A 14,280-nucleotide genomic window follows, 5' to 3' on the forward strand; every position below is an offset into this window, starting at 1 on the left:
CCTCGTGCCCGCCCCCCTGTAGTAGCTATATAAGGAGGAGCGCTCCTCTCTGGTGGGACTTCCCTCACAGAGATCTCATTATAGGTGAACTGTGAGAACACACGTTTCTACTTCGTCTTCACAAGCAGGAGAACTTAAAGCAACAAAAATGGTGAGTTTCACGTTTACGATCATCGTCGTCGTCGTTAATAATAACTAATAACTAGCGCGTGGGGTCAAGTTATGCAATCTGCTCTGAGACCGGCTCCATTCAGAGGTTTTCTTTATCCGCTGCGTATCCAATCCAACATCTGACTCTGGGTCTTTTGTGATAATCTCTGTTTGCTTCTGGTTCGAGTGGATTTCATCTAAATCCTCCTCATCCGGGTGCTTCTGCTCCTGAACGGCCTCCGGGCTGCAGGGGGCTCTGTGGCACGTGAAGCTCGCGCTCACAAGTGTTTTTTTTAAAGTGTTTTAAAAAATCAAAGAAAAAACATGGAGGTCGTAAGGGGGGGGGGTGGGGGACGTGTCGCAGACATGAGGCCCCGGCCCCGGGGAAGGTGCGGTGTCCCCACCCGGGCGGCGGGGGCCTGTCAGCCGGGAGGGCGCTTGTTCGCCCGGCGGCTCGAGGAATGCTGATGTGGCCCATTTTGCGTCGCGGCTCCGGCGGCTCTGCGGACGAGCCGCTGCGGGATTCATCCATTTTGAAAACCCACACGCCCTTTTTTTTTTTTAATTCTTATAGAAAACCGAGGGAAATGAGATTTTTTAAAAACCGACACGAGGCGCGGGGGCCATTGGCGAACCAACGTGTCACCGCGCTGCGTTCGATTCCCTCCCTTTCGTGTGTGTGTGTGGACTTTAGCTCCTGCGTAGAGGACGGATGTCGTAATGTTTGCGGGTCGTTTTGAAATCGTGGAGGAACAGACGTTTGTCTCACATCTGGTGGCTGTTCCCGCTTCGGGTCACAACATGACGGAACAAGGTGGGGGGGGGAGGAGGAGAACCCTTTAGAACCCTGGTCTTTATTCCACTCGTCACATCGAACCACCTCCGCGTTAAAGCAGCACTAACAACACATCCGGCCATTTTGATTTCATTAATAAAACCCGTTCGAATGCGCCGTTCCGGGTTCGAACCCGCTGCTTTTACCGCACAATGCTCCTCTTGTGTTCGCTCTCGCGCGCAGGGCCCCTCGACGTCAGGCGTGACGCACTTTCGGGGACCGGAAGAGAAACCGGAAGTAGATGGGTGCCTGAGCCCGGAAGTGTTTAAAAAAAAAAAATCTCTGCGGCGGGTTCGTCCTGTAAACATGGAGCCGATGTGTCGGAGGGAAAACATGGCCGCTCCCTTCTCCTCCCGTCGCGCTCTGCCAGCAGATGTCAGATCTGTGTGACTCACGCAGCAGCTGTGATGTGTCTGGAGCTTTTTATAATCTGCTCGGAGATCAGTTGGTCAGATGCTTTTATTTTTAGGAGAATAACATCTTTATTTATATATATATGTAATGAGCAGGAGGGTTAGTGGGTCAGAGCTGCTGCATGGGGGGGGTCACTCTAAATAGCCTGTGTGCTGAGCTGGCCTCCATCGATCCAGACTTAGCGGCTCCCACGTCACGTCCACCTCTAGGTTCTTAGTGCTGTGGGGGGGGAGGAGGTCAGAGGTCAAAGGCCCGAGCGACGCTTACAGAATAAATTAAAGTTATTTTCTCGAATTCCATTTCCTGCTTTGACCTTATTCTAGTTATTATTCTAATAGTGGGCTTTGCTTAAATTTTTACAGTTTCTATTCTTTTAGTTATTTTACATGTAAATTACAAGCTAATTAAATCTATATTTGCACCATAAACATTTCTACGCCTGCACACGTCCCTGTAATGGAAGCAGCGTTTTAAATTTCCTATATATCAAGTTGTGTCTCTTGCATCAGTGAAGCCAAGAAGGGGAAAACCCTTGTGTACTTAGTGATGATCAGAAGTTGTGCAGCACTTTGCTGGAGTGCGATTGTGTTGCTGACGTCGTCTCACTGGAAAAACACAGAGCTGCTCCGTCGGGATGTTCTCTAGCGCCGGCTCGCCGAGGGACTTACTCACTGGAATGTAACAACACAAATATTTCACAGACGCAAGTCACGCGTCCCCTCTAAGAATTAGGTCAGAGGCAACGGTGGGAATCCGCCTCCGTCTCTCCCATCCCCCCCCCCTCTCTTACATCACCATGTGAAACTATTCGTCAGACATGACTATAACCTCACTTTGACGCAGCAACACTTTAAAACAAGTTGTTCTCATGTTACCGGTGACAGCTGGGCCTCTGCAGCGGTCATGTGAACACAGCGGTGGAACAAAGCTTTTACACATCAGCAGAAACCCGATGAATGAAGCTGATTTCATCCTTGCAAGTTATTTCTCTCTCTTTGAAAAGAGCAGTTAACCAGGCGGGACGGACGACGTCCTAATGTCCCCTCGGGCCAAATGTTTAAGTAATGAGAACAAACTGGTTTCCAGTCCGTAGGAACCAACTCCTCCTTCCTCCTCCACATTATTTACAGGGAAGGAGAAATGCCTCAGCAGGGTGTGGGAGCACTTCGGCCCCGACATGACGGTGCTAATCACCTCCGCTGGCGTATTTAGATCTGACTGCTGATTTCACATCCCACTGACAAGGATGTTTGAGAACTTGGCTGTTTGCAGAGGACGACCTCATGCAAATAAAAAAAGGACAAGGCCCCGTGACACGTTGACTCCACCCAGTTAACTGTCACTCTCAGCAAGTCGAGACCAGTTAAATACAGATGTGCTGACTTGAGCTTTCCAGAAAAATGGTTTGACCTATTTATGTTTTGACATGTTGTGGGTTTTGACTTTCAGCAGCTGGAAACTGATCCTCATCTGCAGTCAGACGTTGTTTAAATAAAAAATGATTTTGAATTTTTTCTTCCATCCACAGCGCGAGTGTATCTCTATCCACGTTGGCCAGGCCGGTGTCCAGATGGGCAACACCTGCTGGGAGCTCTACTGTCTGGAACACGGCATCCAGCCCGACGGGCAGATGCCAACCGTCAAGTCCGACGGGCGCGGCGACGACTCCTTCACCACCTTCTTCAGCGAGACCGGCAACGGGAAGTACGTCCCCAGGGCCATCTTCGTCGACCTGGAGCCCACTGTCATCGGTGAGGAGGAGAAACGGGTTTTCTTTAGCTAGAGAACATTCCTGCCCCGGGGCGACAGGCGAGGAGTTGAAGGAGCTTCTGTTTGAGACGTGATCTATAAAGATGACTCGAGCTGATCATTAGCTAAACCAATAAACGGTTTCAAGAGAAGGGATGATGCAACATTCATTTAAAGTTTGGCCAAAGTTCATTTTGAGCAATTAAAGTTATAATTTCCTTCATAAGTAAGGGTTTGTAGATTTATGTTTTTACTATTTATCCTCTCAAAGTCATTTTATACACAGAATATTTGCAGTTAGTTTCAGGAGGTTTTAAAATCTGAATTCAACAGATTAATACTTCATACAAATCAATCATCAGTATTAACGCTCGTCCTCTTCGTCTCTCTCTAGATGAGGTTCGTACCGGAACATACCGACAGCTCTTCCACCCCGAGCAGCTGATCTCTGGGAAGGAGGACGCCGCCAACAACTACGCCCGCGGTCACTACACAGTCGGAAAGGAGCACATCGACTCCGTCCTTGACAGAATCCGCAAACTGGTAAGAAGAGCTGAGTGGAGACACTGGCTGCTTAGAGTTAAGATTCAAACATGTTGAAGTCATTACCGGACGTTTGAGCAGTTTCAACACATCCAGCAGACGTGATTAATCAGGGTCTGAAGTGGAGGAATCTCCATCAGCTGTTGGTTTAGAGCTCAGGGAGATTTATTGCTTTTGTGAGCTGAATGAAATCCACCACATCAAACCAAATTCTTGCTCTAAACCCTGAGACCCAGATGTGTGTTTTAACCTTTTCTTCTTCTCCTCTCCTTCAGTCCGACCAGTGCACTGGGCTCCAGGGCTTCCTGGTCTTCCACTCCTTCGGAGGAGGAACCGGCTCCGGCTTCACCTCTCTCCTTATGGAGCGCCTCTCCGTAGACTTTGGCAAGAAGTCCAAGCTGGAGTTCGCCATCTACCCGGCTCCTCAGGTGTCCACAGCCGTGGTGGAGCCCTACAACTCCATCCTGACCACCCACACCACCCTGGAGCACTCCGACTGCGCCTTCATGGTTGACAACGAGGCCATCTACGACATCTGCCGCAGGAACTTGGACATCGAGCGTCCGTCCTACACAAACCTGAATCGCCTTATCAGCCAGATTGTCTCCTCCATCACCGCCTCCCTGCGCTTCGATGGCGCCCTGAACGTGGACCTGACTGAGTTCCAGACCAACCTGGTGCCTTACCCTCGTATCCACTTCCCTCTGGCCACCTACGCGCCCGTCATCTCTGCGGAGAAGGCGTACCACGAGCAGCTCACTGTGGCCGAAATCACCAACTCCTGCTTCGAGCCCGCCAATCAGATGGTGAAGTGCGACCCTCGCCACGGCAAGTACATGGCCTGCTGTCTGCTGTACCGCGGAGACGTGGTGCCCAAGGAGGTGAACGTGGCCATCGCCAACATCAAAACCAAGCGCTCCATCCAGTTTGTGGACTGGTGTCCCACCGGCTTCAAGGTCGGCATCAACTACCAGCCGCCCACCGCAGTTCCCGGAGGAGACCTGGCCAAAGTGCAGAGGGCCGTGTGCATGCTGAGCAACACCACCGCCATCGCCGAGGCCTGGGCTCGGCTCGACCACAAGTTCGACCTCATGTACGCCAAGAGGGCCTTCGTGCACTGGTACGTCGGAGAGGGCATGGAGGAGGGCGAGTTCTCCGAGGCCAGAGAGGACATGGCCGCTCTGGAGAAGGATTACGAGGAGGTCGGCGTCGACTCGTTCGAGGAAGACGAAGAGGGCGAAGAGTATTAAACGCGAGGACAGAACTGGATTGATGAAATGTTCAAATTTTCTCAGATTATAATGTCCAGAGTTTATTTTAATGTTCAACAGAGTGTTCATGTGCAGTTTGACAGCTGGTGTGTCGACCACTAATAAACAAAACGTTCCTGCCACTGCAGCAGTTTGTCTGAGCTCAATCCAATGGTGTTTGGTTTTATTCAAATCTCCAGTGAAGGAGAATAATTCATCTGTAGCTTTTTTCTAAATAAAGCTGTTTACATCGACTTCTCTTGTTCCGACGACATTATTCCAGGTTAATTACTTTCCTGTTTGGAAATTGTAAATTAATCATTGAGCAGAGTTATTGGCAATTAATTTGCTTTTAAGAAAACAAGGAAATGAAGCTGAAATTATGTATCCGTTGATTTAATTATTCTATTTGAGAAAATCAGTTTCTTCACATATTTACAATTGTATAAATGTTGGTTTAAAATTAACTAATTATTTCAGTATGAGTCAGAAACTTATAATAACTCAACATAAGTGAATTTCTTTTTCTTACTCCATGGGACAGCTGTATGTTTCCTCTTTAGGTGAACTGCACCGTTTCTGACACCAGATGGCAGTGTGATGCCTCTTTTGAAATTAAACCAGAACATAATGGTGAGTTTTTCTCAACATTTACACCAGAACATTTAAATATCTGACATTTTATCAGTTTTATTTCTGGTAAGATTTATAAACCAAGCAGCACATCCTCTTCCCCCTCTGACCAATCACACTCATTCTGTCAGCTCCTCATTCAGGAACTGTGGCTTCCACATGAAACTTTCATACAGGTCCCTGCTGTTCTTCCTCTTTTGGTGGAAGGACCTTTATTTCCAGTGAAGAGAAATTATAAGAGATGCAAACGGACCACAAAGATGCAGAATGACCAAATGGTGCAAATCGAGTAAAAGATATATGAAGTGTCCACAAAACGATGCAAAATAACTAGAGAGAAAAAGCAACCACAAAAAATGATAAAACAGTTTTGGAGAGTTGCAGAATGACCAGAGAAGTCACCAGATAACTGGACAGGATGTAGGACAAGCAGGACGCACTGTCTCACATTCTTCACTGAATGACATGTGAATGACAGACAGCCTCCATCTTTGTGTGAGCAGTAAGTGGAAGTTGTGACTCTGCACACAGCGAGCTCCACGGTTCCCCCTGGTGGGGAAGAGACGTGACCTCGGCCTCATACTTTAAAGTAAAGCTGGTTTCAAACGGAGCTTTTTCTCTTGTTACAGTAGAAAATGAACAAAAGGTTTTGTCTTCTTCTTTATGGATTTTCTAACCACCAGAGACAGACTTACTTCCCACTTCAGGTCTTAACTCACAGTTTCTGAAGTTGCTGTGTGACTCTTCGTCCTCACCTTCCTCGGTGGACGAGGCCCTCGCGTTCGCTCTGTAATTGCGTTGATGTAATTAAAGCTGAGTTTGAACAGTGTGGGCAGGGGATTTGTAAAGGTCACGAAGGACAGAGACAAAGATAAATGTTCTCTTCTCCTGTTCTTCGTAAGAACAGGAAGCTCCTCCGTCATGTGTGTGTGTCCGTGGCACGTTTACACAGTCACATCGACTCAGCAGGACAAACACAAGAAAAGCTGCTGGTGTCAGAGTGGAACCAGGACGGATTGATGTGGTTCAATGGAAGGTTGAAGAAATACATTGAGATAAAAAGGTTTTAGAGTTAGATCTGCTGATATACACAAGAAAAATGACCACAACATGATGCAATATGACCACAAAGAGACACAAAGCAAACACAAAGAGACACAAAGCAAACACAAAAGGACCATGCTGATGCAAAATGACAACAAAACGATGCAGAATGACCACAGGGACGCAAAGCAAACACAAAATGACCACAACATGACGCAAAACGACGACAAAGAGATGCAAAGCAAACACAATATATCCACACTGATGCAATATGACCACACCACGATGCTAAATGTCAACAAAACGATGCTAAATGACCATAAAGAGATGCAAAGCTCCCACAAAATGATGCAAAACAAGCACAAAACGATGCAAATTGACCACAAAGAGACACAAAGCCAACAGCTTGGAAACCTTAAACACAAAACAAGACCCGAACACGTCTCCTTCATTGTTCTTTAATATTAAAACAGCCAAAAAACACAGTAAGCTCCTCTAGATTCACACCGACATTCACAGAACTCCCCGTCCCCGAGCATAAAACCAGACTTACAGTACAAATCCCAACAGAGACAAGAATGACGTCACACACAGTTACTCTAACGTGGACGGCAGCAGCTCCACCTTTAACTGGAGGATCGGAGTGTAGCGGTACCCGAGGAGACGGAAAGACGTCGGCCCGGCAACCCCACCGCTCGCCTGGCGCTGGGGAATTATCTCCACAGATCCCAGGGACGCTTGTCACTTCAGCTTTTTTTTTTGTTAATAGCAGATTTGGAAATTAAAGTCAAGTGCTCTCGTCTCGTCTAAAAGCCACGACAGAGCAGAGGACATGCATCACCGTGATTAATGGCGCTCATGTGCGGCCGACAGTAATCGTCTGAATCACTCTCGTGCTCGTAAATCACAGCGGAGAAGTGCTCTCAGGCTCCGCGCTGCCACAACAGTCGTGATGCCTGTTAGTGCCACGCTCAGCGGACCACAGTGTCACATGGTTCCCAAAGAACATATCAAACAGCTGGAGGGTGAAGAGGAGTCATTCAATAAATCACCCAGAACAGTGGTTACACTCGTTTCAATTAGCAGGTCATAGGAATTTAGTTAAATCCCCCAAAAAAAACGTGTTTCTGTCTCCAGATATTTGTTTCAGCCGATGATTCAAAGGGACGTTGTGAATTTAAACCACTTTTCAGAGCAGTTCAATTTAATAAAAACATAGAAAACTATAATAAAGTGTTATAAATCATAACCTGTAGTCTTCTGTGGATTGGCGGATGAGTCTGGTGTCAAAGAAACGTTAAAGCAATAATCTCATTTAGTTCCTGCAACTGTGTCGTAAACAAATAGAAAGAGACGTGGGACGTGGAGTTAAACAAAACTATAATAAGTGAACGTGCTTTTCTAACAGATCGAAAGTCACCTACTGACCCTTTAAATCTCTTTAAAAAGAGAAAATACATGTTGTGAAACAATCAATATCGACTTTAGAAATAAATAAATACAAAAATAAATTTAAAAATCCCAGTTGAAACAGAACCAGGGACTATAAAGAAAAGTTCTGTACATCTATATCTGTCCAGAGGTCGGACGACTCCACTGACGTGAGCGTTTCCACGTCGGTGACACGTCGGACACGCTGACGGATTCACTCTCGTAAGAAATGTAGAATAATAAAAAATAAAATGCGATGAGTAACAATACGACACCAAAATGTCCTTCTTGTCTGGTTTTAAACCAAAAGTGTTTTTTTTAGAAGACGACCAAGTTGCATGAAAACAAACAATGTACAATATCTAGAGAGAGAGTTTGTGATCGATGTAATCGGCTGCTGAAAAAAATCCATCTAATCCTAAATGGAAAAAGAAAAACGTTTTCAACCCGTCAACAGAGAATCTTCGTAAAGGCTCAGAGTGTTTTCTGTGGCACGATAAGAAAATACAGTGAACAGAGGCACACACACACACACACACACACACACACACACACACACACACACACACACACACACACACACACACACACTTTAAATTTAAGTGCATTTGTTTCACTTGGTTGATCATCATTTTTAACTTTAGATTTTTGCCAATTGCAGAATCTTTAAAGATAAAATATGAAACAATTCTTCATTAAAATGTCTAAAAACTAGATTTATGTTTCTGTGCAACGTCAATAAAACTTTTATACATGAACTCTTGTGTTATTGTTTTGATTAGGGCGACCCCTAGTGGCCGAAGTTACACACGTTATCAACAAGCTACCGTCACTTATTTACTTAGTTAAATACATTTTGAATTAAATATTGTCTGTGAAAACTTCTCAGATGTTTGCGAGCTAGCGCCCCCTACAGGTCTGCACGGCATCGTGATACTCGACATTAGAGCGGACGGTGGGAACTTTATTCTACTGAGGTGACGAGCGATGGAAACTAGTCTGAAATGTCGAGTAGAAGCTTGTTTTGTCAAATATTGTACGACAGGTATAAAAAAAACACACACCCACACACACTTGAGTCTACGGGGGCACAAACGCTCAGTGACACACAAACCGAGACACACAGTGGTCGAAGGCTGTTCCTCTCACTCGTCGTCCCGCTGCTGGTCGAGTAGCGATGACGCGTCGAGGAGACAGCCGCGGAAATAACCGATCAGGGAGTGAGTCAGCTGGATGCGGCTGCGCTGGGACAGGAAGTGTCCCTCGTCCGGGTAAATCTGAAAACATAAAGAGGACAGGACGGAAAAATGAGTCAAGAGATAAATTCACATAAATCAACAATTCATAAATCAAGACATTCCACTCAAAGTCCACTTACTTCATCAGAACTGAGTCTGGAAATCTTCCTCAAACTCTTTTATCCATTTAAAACTCTTTGTTTCTGTTGGAGCCAAGTTTCTAAATCTACATTTTTTATTAACCGAGACAAATAAGCCTCATTTTCAGTGAGTGAAGTTGTTTTTTTTTTCTTTCTGGTTTTTCATCGAGGTGTGAAATGAGGTTTTCACGAGCGCGGGGACGATAACATTGATTTTGAATTAAAGAGGAAATTCAGCCCTGAGGTAAAGTGAGAATCAGGTGAGTGAGAAAACATCATTACAACACAACACAACACAGAAGATGTGTTTTCATCTGTCTGCCGCCATGTATGAAGATAGATGACAGCTCCCAGAGCATCTTGATCGCCCCCTGGTGGCTGGCTGCAGCACATGTCATACACCCAATCCTCCACGTTCGCTCATGGGACATAAAAATCAGGGTTCCTTTTCAGAATGAAACGTATTATCTACCTGCATGGTGTAGTTGGCTCCGATCTTTATCAAGTGCTTGATGAGCTCTGCCGAGTGCGCGAAGTGGACGTTGGCTGTGGAGACAAACGAGACGTTTCAGAAACACACCTCCACACAGACAGACTGAGGACTCACTCCTGCCTGTGATGAGACACGTGACCAGCGTGGACGTACCGTCCGCCGTCCCGTGAGCCAGGAACAGGGTTCCTCCCTGCAGACCCTTCATGTTGCTCAGGACTCTGGACGCCTGGACGCACAGATAAAGAGAAATTATTCCAACGCAGTGACATCAAAGGATGATTTCAAGAGCAGAAGAGGAGGACGCCTGAAGAGCAGCGGGAGGAGGGAGACGCTGCTACAGGTTCAGAGGAGCTTGGGTTTTGAATTCACATTTATCGATTAAGTTATGAGGTTTAAATTATCTCCCGTTACTCAGGATATGATTTTCCGGTCAAACACACGTTTTAAAACCCGTCTCTCTCCGGACGAGACGAGCGATGACGTCCCGCTGATTATTCAGTCTGATCAGACGGGGACACATCTCACGTCTATAAGAACTCAACACACACAAGCCGCCACCGGCTGTGAGAGTCAGAAATAGCGTCCTCTGGCCCAGTTATGCTTCAGCCCACTTAGGAGGAAAAACACACGCTGGCTTCAACCTTCACGTGGAGGACAACTGTGTATTTATGTTTTCCGCCTCCACCTGTGGCATCTGCCTGTTCTTCTTCCCCTCGCTGTTGCCTCGGATAATATTTGGAGCGTTGCCTGAAACGCCGGCGGCCACGTTCTCCTCTTTGTCTTTAACGGAACGCGACAGGTTTGTTTGCGAAGTGAGGCGGAGCGGAGCATATGTTCATTAGGACCTCGGTGACCTGCTTTAGAAAAACGCCGCGACCTCCACACGGCCAGGAAACAGACGCTGGAGTCCACGTGCAAAGAGACACAACACGTTTACACTCAACTGGGGGATTTTAATTTAGAGGCTGTGAACATCAGGAGGTAAAACTGGTTTTACAAACAGATTTTCTAATTATTATGTGTAAATTCATTATTTTAGCATTTTTACTTTTGATGATTTGCTGATTTTCCTCGTAAATACCTCAATAATATTAATAAATTGAAACATGTGGGGTCTTATTGGCTCTGTGAACAGTTTAACTAAGATCTGGTGCATAAATAAACATAAACCCAGCCACAGATGGATGATGAGGAGAAGCAGCTCACCTGGTATTTGCTCTCCTCGGTGGTGGGCGAGCCCAAGTATCGCTCGGAAAAGGCCGAGGCTGAAGGAGAAAGAGCAGAAAACACAGGTTATTAGAAGTAGAATCAGAAATAAGTGGCACTTTAGGGAGGAAAACAAATGCAGGAGCGTCTTTTTTGCTTTAACACAAAGATTTGACACGTTTAACAGTGTTCATGATGTTTTTAAAGCATCTTTTTTCGGCTTGAAATCCTTGTTGTTTTCTGTTCTAGAGGATTTTCCCTCACTTGTGTTTATTAAATTCGAATCGCACACCACAGTCGCTCCTCGGCTGCAGCGCTGCTCTGATACTGGTCCCAGAAATGAAAGCTTTTCATCCTAAGACCCAATAAGCCTGAATTCCCGTACGCAGAACCTACAGATAATTAAAGTCGCAGCAGCCAGACAAACTTGTGAGGGACAAAGACGTCACGAGTGGAGAGCAGCAGCAGAGGTAATAAAAACGTCCTGCGTCCCTGCGGAGCGCGTTACTCACCGTACATGGACCAGTCGATGATGGGAGTCTGAGCTGCAGCGCATCTCACCAGCCGCTCCGGCGACTTCAGCATCGTCAGCGCCAGGAAGCCGCCGTAATCCTGATGGAGACACAACGAACTGTGGGTCGTCTCCGATGTTAAATACACACGCACACTTGTGTCGGCGAGATTTCAGGTTATTATTGATAGAAATAAGAGGATTTAAGTGTCAGATCTGACGGACGAACCTCTCCGAAGACTCCGACTCGAGTGCGGTCGATGAACGGCAGCTTCGCCAGGTAACTGCAGAACACAAGGAGACGACACATCTTAGATGAACTTGTGAGTAAAGAGGCCTCAGCTGAAGCTCCGAGCGGCGACTGACAGATAAGCAAGTGGCCAACGGGAGGTCGAAGGTTAATCCTGAGACGAGCGTGTGAGAGAAACAAGAAACAAGAAACCCAGACAGAAGAAGAATGGCCTGTTTGTTTCTATCTGTTTTGAATCTTTTCTTCAGCACCTGCGTCGCACTGATAGAATCTCAACGGATAAAGATATTCATGAAAAAATAACACGGGCGTTTTAAGAGCAGATAAAAAAAAAAAAAGGCAGCACGATAATAGAAGCTGTTTTTCACACTGGCTCTCGCAGGTTGTTAACATTCATGAGTTGAACCCTCAAACCTAAATCTATTCTTTATTCTGATCCCCAAACACAAACAGCCGTTACCCTGAGATACCTCCTGAAGAGATGGAAGTCAGCACAGAGGCCGGGATTAACTAAACTCATCGTTAGCTCCATCACACGTGAGAGAATCTTTCTTAAAATGTCCGGTTTCATTAAATGTTCAGATTTATTCATTAAAATTTGAATCACCAGGACTTTAGACCCTTAATTTTAAGAAATCCCCTCAAGGCAAATTTTAAATATCACGTTCGAGAGGCTAGCAACATGTTTCAGGACCGTGACGGAACAAATCCAAAGAAATTCCATCAAGCTCTTCCTGCGATATATCGAAGAGTGGGACTAACGGACAGACAACCCGAAAACATTTCTGCCTTCCGGCCACTAGGTGCTGCCAACGCGGAGCATTCAAAATCTCCTTCACAGACAATTCCAACGTAAAAAGGAGCAGGAGTGTGTGACGTACTCGAGAGCAGCAATCTGGTCGTCAGCGTCGACGGAGCCGAGCTTCATGTGGACCTCCTGTAAAACCCTGTGGAAAAGAAACCATCAGTACAGAGTCTAACGCGCAGACACAGTTTCTATGTGTGTTGCTTTGAGGAGATTTAACGTCACCTTTGACCTCTGAACCCAGAACCTCTGCCGTCCAGTCGAGCCACGATGACCTGCTCAGATCCCACCAGCACCCAGTCCCAGTCCGGCCTGAACTCCTGCGTCACCGTCTGGGTCCCAGGAGAACTGCCACTGTCGGGAAGCAACCAAAACATAGATGGTTACGCACAGACAATATTATTCTGAAATCAAATTATTTTTTATCGTAAACAGCAAGTTTTTATCTCTGTCTGTAATAAAAGGACGACATCATAGTTTGAAAAGTCTCCTGGTTTCGACCACCGACCAGACATTTGACCTGATGTATATTTTATATTAAATGCTCCGATGCTCATGTTCCAGGTTTGACCTCACGGACAGAAAAAGAAGAAAAGTCTTTTGCACAAAAGCATAAAAACTGATTCAAACTGCAGCTACGAGTTCTGCTTTTTCTCATCGAACATCTTTTACTCTCATTCATTGCAGCCGTTGAGATGTAAAATGTGTCTCGGAGCCCGCGGCTGTGGAGGAGTGAAGCTTTTCACTTCCAGTCGTCCTCGCCGAACGTGGCCTTTGAAGGCCGGTGGTGCAGCTCTCAGCGTGAATGGGAGAAAATGTAAATGCAATCAAAGCAGGGAAACGGGGCTTACACGATGAGGAGGAGGCCGTAGAGGAAGGACTCGGAGAAGTCGGGGGGATAGTTGAGCTTCAGCGGCAGCTCTGTGAGACGCAGACATATTGTGTATGAGATCTCATGAGCATCGCACACAGACACACAAACAGCGTTTTACTGCTCTTCATCTGTACCAAAGTTGCCGTGGGTGATGAAGCGGATGTCGGTCTGAACCGTCCTCTTGGTCTGGAGCGCCGTGCGCAGAGGGAGGTTGTTCTCCAGGATGAAATACGCTGAGAAGAAAGAAATTAATAAAGTTTCTGTAGAATGAAGAACAGAGTCACAGAGTTAAGACACGACTCGGGGGGACCAAAGGTAATTACAGGGAAATAACTTTTGTGGATGGCTTGGACTTTTGGACCAATCACAGGAAGCAGAGACAGCATCAAACAACAGAAGAAGAAGAAGAGGAAGCAGCTGCAGGACGAAATAATGTGAGAACCACGAGGACGTTCATTTGGTGTATTTGAACTAGTGTGGAGTACTGTAGTACTGAGGAGTACTGTAGTACTGTGGAGTACTGTGGAGTACTGTAGAGACTGAGCCTGAAGGTGCTGATGCTGGTAGTAAAACCATCATGATGTTACCATGGCAACCCAATGAACCAGAAACAGAAAGACTACTACCCCCAACTGACAACACGTCAGACGGCGTCTACAAACCAATCAGAGTCAAGTACAGGTGGACGCCGCCCACGTAGGTGATGACGACAGG

The 14,280-nt window shown here is 46.2% G+C and overlaps 2 protein-coding genes across 2 annotated transcripts in view; one reads left to right on the forward strand and one right to left on the reverse strand.

Moving 5' to 3' along the window:
• Positions 1 to 4: 4 nt before the first annotated feature.
• On the forward strand, positions 5 to 5,195 carry LOC118103248 (tubulin alpha chain). Its single transcript, XM_035149984.2, has 4 exons — positions 5 to 151; positions 2,928 to 3,150; positions 3,543 to 3,691; positions 3,967 to 5,195. The coding sequence occupies exons 1-4, from the start codon at positions 149 to 151 to the stop codon at positions 4,939 to 4,941; spliced, it is 1,350 nt and encodes a 449-aa protein (XP_035005875.1). The 5' UTR covers positions 5 to 148; the 3' UTR covers positions 4,942 to 5,195.
• Positions 5,196 to 7,060: 1,865 nt separating this feature from the next.
• Positions 7,061 to 14,280, reverse strand: part of LOC118103223 (inactive dipeptidyl peptidase 10) — a 29,359-nt gene continuing 22,139 nt past the window's right edge. The window contains exons 17-26 of the mRNA XM_035149937.2: positions 13,701 to 13,799; positions 13,544 to 13,613; positions 12,918 to 13,046; positions 12,769 to 12,834; positions 11,867 to 11,921; positions 11,639 to 11,738; positions 11,127 to 11,185; positions 10,074 to 10,146; positions 9,900 to 9,973; positions 7,061 to 9,326 (exon numbers count right to left, since the gene is read on the reverse strand). Of these exons, the coding sequence (XP_035005828.2) occupies positions 9,195 to 9,326; positions 9,900 to 9,973; positions 10,074 to 10,146; positions 11,127 to 11,185; positions 11,639 to 11,738; positions 11,867 to 11,921; positions 12,769 to 12,834; positions 12,918 to 13,046; positions 13,544 to 13,613; positions 13,701 to 13,799 (857 nt within the window). The 3' untranslated portion in view covers positions 7,061 to 9,194. The remainder of the gene's footprint in view (positions 9,327 to 9,899; positions 9,974 to 10,073; positions 10,147 to 11,126; positions 11,186 to 11,638; positions 11,739 to 11,866; positions 11,922 to 12,768; positions 12,835 to 12,917; positions 13,047 to 13,543; positions 13,614 to 13,700; positions 13,800 to 14,280) is intronic.

This window comes from Hippoglossus stenolepis, chromosome 24 (assembly GCF_022539355.2).
Source record: "Hippoglossus stenolepis isolate QCI-W04-F060 chromosome 24, HSTE1.2, whole genome shotgun sequence".
In the NCBI taxonomy this organism is placed as follows: domain Eukaryota; kingdom Metazoa; phylum Chordata; class Actinopteri; order Pleuronectiformes; family Pleuronectidae; genus Hippoglossus; species Hippoglossus stenolepis.